The following is a 7,315-nucleotide window of genomic DNA, read 5'->3' as shown; positions in this document are numbered from 1 at the left end:
TCTTTCTTTGGATTTCAATGTCTAAATTTGTTTATCTTTGTTTTGTGAGTATGAGAACTTAAACCCCCCTTGTCTAGGGGGGATTCAAAACCATGTTTTATGCTTGCTATATGATTTGATTACTTCTAATTGTGTTTCATAAGTTGTGAATTCAATTTGCTTATCGATATGAATTAAAACTGATTTGTGTGTGTTGGTTGAGAATGCACGCTTAATTTTCATGCATAAATCTAATGCTAGGATATAAGGGAGTTTCACCTAATCTTTATGTAAAGGTTGTTGATCACAATCGTGTTAAGTAAATTCTTGGCATAAGTTTCATGCAATTCATAGTAACAAGTGCCTCATCAATGCTTATGGTTTTCATAGAGCTTAATGATTCTTGCTTGTATCTCTATTATGCAATTCATGTAGGGAACTTGTGGGGAATGCTTTGGGTTGTTGTATGCAATCATCCAATTCAATAACTTTAGGAAAATCAGAGGGTTAATTAGTGCAATTCACGGTTAATATGGGGCATTGAGGATTCATAATCTATTGAAAAGCAATTGGAAATCGTTTTGTATGCAAGTGTGACATGTGTGGAGAAGAACCCCTTAGCTAGCTTTCAATCCATTCACTTTAATCAAATTCGTTTTAAAATCTGTTTTAGTTTACAAAGTGTGTTTTGTTTTCAATTTCGTCAAAATCAAATCCCCCTTTATTTTGAAGTGTTAGATTAGTTAGAAATCAATTTAGGTTGTGTTTTTAAGTGTCTTGAGTCAAGTTCTAACCTATTTTCGTCCAAATTTGTGTTTGGTGTTCAAAACTGCCCAGATTGTGTTTTAAGGCAGTTTTGAGTGTTTATGTGCTGTTTTGAGTTTTTTGGTTTGTTTTAGTGTTTTAGAGTTTAGTTTTGCATTCTTTGAGTCTAGTTTAGTGTTTTAAACTTTGTTTTTACGTTTTTGAGTCAGTCTTCAAGTGATTTAGCAATCCCTTCTAATCCCCGGCCTAGAACGATCCCTACTTACATTATTTACTACAGTTGATAAAAATAGGGTTTAATTTGTGTGCTTATCTATTTCGCATCACAAGACATGACTGGCAGCATCTGCACTTCCAAGACTTTATGTCTGTGAATGAATATAATTATGAAGTTTATAGAATCTGATCACTTATCAAGGTCTGTAACGAGAACTTGACCGAAGAAGATCTTTTAGAAAATACCTATTCGACCTTCTCTGCCATTAATATTGTCATGCAGCAACAATTTAGGGCTCAAAAGTTCACCAAGTTTTTGGATTTGATCTCTGTTTTACTTATCGCTAAAAAGTAAAATCAGTTGTTGATGAAAAATCATCAAGCTCAACCTACTAGGGCGACTGATGTACCTAAAGAACATTATAACACAAACCAATGCCCAAAACGTCAACATAGGCGTGGTAGGGGTGGCCAGAAGCTACCCCATCAAGGTCAATAGAGCCAAGGCCCACCTAAGGGAGGAAACCGAGCCCAGAAGCGCCCTAACCTCACTCCCAAAGCCCCAAACTTCAAGAATAAGGGTAAAGCACTGGAAACCATGGATGTAGACATGTGCTATTCCTATGGTTCAAATGACCCTTGGTCCTATGTTAGCCGAGCTCCCCAGAAGGTTGTAGCTGAATAACATTTTCGTCATAAGAAGTTTGAATCAAACATTGTGCAAGTTGATGAACCGGAGAGTACCAAAATGGAGGTTTCTAACTTTCAAGAGGTTGTTACCCTTATGGAAGATTAGAATCTTAGACATAAACTATTTTCAGTTGTATTTCGAAATAATGGGGCCGAATTCCACTATGTGGCCTAACCCCCCTTGTTTTTGGGTTTAATTTTGAAAAATTTTCCTTTATGTTTGGATTATTTGTTGGTGATTTGTTTTTGGATATTAAGTTTTTAATTAATTACTACCCTTGAATACTTGAATTATTTTCAATGGATATTTATTTTTAGAACTTTTATGCATGTCACCAATTCAAATTAATTTTTATTTCTAGGTATGACTAGTGGGAAAGTTAGTTGCCTGGCAGATAGTGCAACCATGCACACCGTTTTGCGTGAACACATCTATTTCACTAACTTCATACCTAAGAATGACACATCTGACAACCCTCTCAGGCCCATCCAACCTAATCGAAAGATATGTTAAACCATGTATAATGTTGTCTAATGGTACAATCTTGACCTTTGTTGAGGCACTTTACTCTTCGTGTTCTGGACGTTGCTGAGTTTCAAGGACATAAGGGATAATAATTACCACGCTGAAACCTATGTAGAAAATGGAGTTGAATTTCTGTGCATAACTTCCTACAAATATGGCCAGAAACGTATTCCAGAGAAGATGGAGCATATTCCAAGTGGTTTGTATACTACAACTATACGCCCTATAGAAAGCCACTATGTGGCCGGCCCTGGGACCACGCATGAAATTACACCTTGGCATGATAGTTTGGGACACCCTGGACAAACAGCGATGTGACGTATCCTCAAATCATCACATGGGCATCCACTAACACGAAGTTTAAGTTAGATTCAAGGAATCGCATGTCAAACCTACTTTATAGGAAAACTTATTATTAAGCATTCTTATGACAAGATTCATTAGAATCCTTATAGTTTTCTACAAAGGATTCATGGGGACATTTGTGGACCGATTCACCCTCCCTATTGACCATTTAGATATTTTATGGTTTTGGTTGACGCCTCCATACGTTAGTCACACGTGTGCTTGTTGTCCACAATGAACGCTGCATTCTCCAAATTGTTGGCTCAGGTTATCAAGCTCAGGGCTCAATACCCTGATTATCCGATCGAATCTATTCGATTGGATAATGCTGGAGAATTCACATCTAAAACTTTTGATGACTATTACATATCAGTTGGGGTTGAAGTTGAACATCCAGTACCCCATGTTCACACCCAAAACGGCTTGGCAAAGGCATTCATTAAGCGCTTACAAATGATTACTCGATCGTTGGTCATACGTACCAAGCTCCTGATCGCTGCTTGGGGGCCATGCAATATTGCACGCAGCCATGTTGGTTCGCCTGAGGCCTCTTGCAACCCAATCATATAACGTCTTTTAGTTGGTTACTGGATACGAACCCGACATATCTCATCTACACATTTTTGGTTGTGCGGTCTACATGCCGATTTCACCGCCTTTATGTACAAAAATGAGGCCTCAACAAAGGGTATGAATTTATGTCGGATATGATTCTCCTTCAATTATTCGTTATTTAGAACCTTTGACAAGCGATCTGTTTACCACTCATCTTGTGAATTGTCACTTCTATGAGACAGTCTTCCCGTCATTAAGGGGAGATAAGATCGTCAACATTCCTGAAGAATGACGTGAATTATCGTGGATGACTCCCACTTTGCCTCATTTAGATCCCCGCACCGTTCAGTTCAAAACTGAAGTGTAACGCATATTAGATCTTCAGAGTGTAGCTCAGAGCATGCCAGTTGCTTTCACCTATCTAGCGCGGATGACAAGATCACATATTCCAGCTGCAAATGTGCTTACAAAGATGGATGTACCAAATGTATGATGGACTTCCCTCCCAGAGGCCTGGGACGCCACTTTGGTCGATCCATGTACATTAATGGCTAGCCAATCATCTGCCCCAAACATAAGCGTGGTAAACCACATGGTTCAAAGAATTCACACCCCTAGAAGAGGAAACCCATGACATAGGCCCTTGAAGACCCTACCATAAATCCGACTGTCGCCTACTCAATGTATCCAACTCATGAGGACATTCTAGATTACAGAAGCGTCCTTGAAAAGATGAATCCACCTCCCAAGAATCGTGAGATTTAGTCCATTATGCTAGCTTGGATGATGTTTGTTGTAGAAATGAGATGATTATCGAAGATGCATTAGCATATGTAGTAGCTACTAAGATCATGTTGAGCAATGACATTGAACACCGTTTCGTTGATGAATGTTAACGTAGAACTGATTGGTCAAACTGGAAACAAGCAATCCAAGTCGAACTTGATTCGCTTGCGAAACATAAGGTGTTTGGACCTGTAGCTCATACTCCTCCACATGTGAAGCTTGTTGGCTACAAATGGGTTTTCGTTCAGAAGTGTAATGAGAAGAACGAACTTGTGCGTTACAAAGCTCGTCTTGTTGTGGAAGGCTTCTCATAATGCCTCAAGATTAACTATGACGAAACTTATTAAATCATTATGGATGTGATTACTTTTCGCTACCTTATCAGTTTGGTAGTTTTCGAAAAATTTAGTATGTAGCTGATGGACGTAGTAACTGCGTATCTCTATGGGGATCTTGATACGAAAATTTATATGAAAGTTCTCAAATAACTTACATTGACTAGATCAAATATTTCCAAACCCCGGAACACGCTTTCAATTTAGCTGAGGCATTCACTTTACAGTTTGAAGCAATCAGGAAGAATGTGGTATAACCGTTTAAGTAAATACTTGACTAGTCAGGGATATGTGAACAACGAACTATGCCCTTGTGTGTTCATTAAGAAGTCACATTCCAGTTTTGCGATAGTTGCAGTTTATGCTAATGACATGAACCTTATCGGAACTCCTGGAGAGCTCGAGAGAACTATCACGCACCTTAAGTCAAAATTTGAGATAAAAGATATGGGAAAGACTCAATATTGTCTCGGTCTTGAGATAGAGCACCGTTCGAATGGAATATTAGTTCATCAATCGAACTACACCCAGAAGGTGTTGCGCCACTTTAACGAGGATAAAGCGAATCTTTCGAGTACTCATATGGTCGTTCGATCGCTAGATGCAAAACGAGATCTCTTCCATCTGAATGAGGATGATGAAGAGATTTTGGAGCCTAAAGTTCCTTATCTAACTGTGATAGGCGTTTTATTGTACTTAACCCAATGCACTAGACTTGACATCTCATTCACTGTTAATCTTTTGGCAAAATACTATAATGCACCAAGACGCAAACACTGGACTGGTGTTAAAGATATCTTCCATTACGTTAAGGGTACCACGGATTTGGGCTTATTCTATCCCAATGGATCCTCAAGTGATGCCGTACCCCTTTATCTCGAGTCAAGTCTCTCCTTGTTGGTTATGCTAACACAGGATACTTATCTGATCCGCACAAGGAGCGCTCTTAAACAGGTTATGTCTTTACCGTTAGAGGCATCACAATCTCCTAGAGGTCAACTAAACAGACCTTAGTTGCCACTTCATCTAACCATGCTGGAATTCTCACCCTACATGAAACAACTTGGGAATGCTTCTGGCTGAGAACAGTTATGGGCTATATTCGAAGCTCATGCAATCTTTACCCCGTCATTGACATCTCGACGACGATCTATGAAAACAACGTGACATACATCGAACAGCTCAAGAAGGGTTACACAAAGGAGACAACACCAAGCACATTGTGCTGAAGTTATTCTTCTCACATCAACAACAAGAGCATCAGAAGATTGAAGTCACGCAAATCCGTTCATAAGACAATCTGGTCAACCTCTTCACCAAATCACTACCGAATACGACGTTTTAGAAGCTTGTTCAAGGAATATATATGCGTAAACTTTCTAAGTTGTAACACTGCTAGTTCTCTTTGGAATTATGTCAAACTCATGGGGAGTTTCCTAAAGTATACTTGCTTGATCTTAATGCACTATTTTTCCATATGATTAGGAGCATTTTCCTACTAGGTTTTTGATACCTAACGAGGTTTTGACGAGGCACCCACCTTAGGTTGATCATATCCCTAATGACGTTCCGTAGACGTTTCATTTGACTTTGCATTTCTCACGCATTTTTCCTTAGCCTATGGGTTTTGTCCCTACTCGGGTTTTACCATAGTCATTGGGTTTTTTGTGAGACTTACTTCCATATGTAAGTTCCTACCTTATTTAAGAATAGCGTGTTCATAGAATCAGTGCCGACAAGTTGACTTCCTCAATTCTACATGATGCCGAATCTACTTGAGTATTTACACACTCAAAGGGGGGTGTTATAAACTTCTTATTTAAGTGTGATTGTGTAAATCCTAAATTAGATTTGATTCAAGTTATTCCTTCCTATTAGGACTTGTATTCCTTGGAGGAGAAGGATTTTTTCCCTTCCTTATTACTATAAATAAAGGCATTGTGTAGGGGAAAAACACATCTTATACATAATCCTACAAACACATCTCTCTCTTTTCACTTTGTATCGCCGGCCCTCTCTCCCTTGTCAGTTAAATATATGCCACAACGATAACTAAATTGTCATGTCTTTTAATTTTGTTTAGCTTTGATGAGAGGGTTAGAAAAATAATTTTATAAAGTTTTGATTGACAAATGGAGTTTTATAATAGGTAGTCGCTTAGATGATTTAATTTTTTTCTTTTGTGAGAGAGAAAAAAAAACGACGGCTGTGATGCACGTCACACACAAAGTGGAGTCTGGACACTTGTTAGGGCCCCAACCCCCAAACAAGCGGATCAATATAATTAGGGTTTGGAGAGAGAGAGAGGAGCGCAGACTCACACGAGCTCCAGAAGAAAATTTCAATGGCGTCGAAGATATCTCTGAAAACCAAGGGCAAGACTCCGGCGAAGGGCTCCAAGGGCTCGGAGGAGCGCTCGGTGGCTCAGTTCGTGAAGGAGTGGAGCACGTGGACCATGAAGAAGGCCAAGGTCGTCACCCACTACGGCTTCATTCCGCTGGTCATCATCATCGGCATGAACTCGGATCCCAAGCCGCAACTTTCCCAGCTGCTCAGTCCCGTCTGATCTGATCCGGGTCGGATCATTCAAATTCCGTGATGGGTTTTCGGTATTGTCTTTAATGGGTTAATGGGTCAGTGCCTATTTGTCGAATCTACATGTTCTGGTTATGGGTAGGAGGTTTTAGGGTTTAGTTATTTGATTTGAGGAATTTTATGTATGCTGGCTTAAACTGACGAATGGGCACTTTTCACTGAGGATTTTGCCTTTTGTTGTTGGATTTATGGAATATATACAATTGGGGTTTCTGCTTCCTAATAATCCAATTTGATTGCAATTTTAAGTCTATGATTCATATTGGGTTTCTTAGTTTTGTGTAATGTTAGTCTTTCTTTTGCGAATTTGGTTGCTCTCTCCTGCTCTTTCGTGTACAATTTGATTGTCTGCCTTTTCTGTTTGGTATTTCTTTGATTAATTTGTGTTCAGGTTCATAAAGTAAACAATTTGAGACCTCGCATTGGCGTGTGATTCTATCGTGCTATTTTTCGAGAAATTGTTGTACTTTCATTGAGTATTTCTCCTTTGCTATGCAGATAGCATTTTGCTTATGTAGGGATG

General features: G+C 39.2%; 1 protein-coding gene across 1 annotated transcript; it reads left to right on the top strand.

Annotated features, from left to right (window-relative positions):
* The first annotated feature begins 6,470 nt into the window (after nucleotides 1-6,470).
* Nucleotides 6,471-7,018, top strand: LOC103453637 (mitochondrial import receptor subunit TOM7-1). Its single transcript, XM_008393191.4, has one exon. The coding sequence runs from the start codon at nucleotides 6,542-6,544 to the stop codon at nucleotides 6,761-6,763; it is 222 nt and encodes a 73-aa protein (XP_008391413.1). The 5' UTR covers nucleotides 6,471-6,541; the 3' UTR covers nucleotides 6,764-7,018.
* Nucleotides 7,019-7,315: the final 297 nt, after the last annotated feature.

This window comes from Malus domestica, chromosome 13 (assembly GCF_042453785.1).
Source record: "Malus domestica chromosome 13, GDT2T_hap1".
Taxonomy (NCBI): domain Eukaryota; kingdom Viridiplantae; phylum Streptophyta; class Magnoliopsida; order Rosales; family Rosaceae; genus Malus; species Malus domestica.
This window is presented reverse-complemented; position numbering and strand designations above follow the sequence as displayed.

What these genes read in the sequence shown, in the direction of transcription:
- LOC103453637 (XM_008393191.4), top strand. Translation starts at nt 6,542, where the DNA reads ATGGCGTCGAAGATATCTCTGAAAACCAAGGGCAAGACTCCGGCGAAG.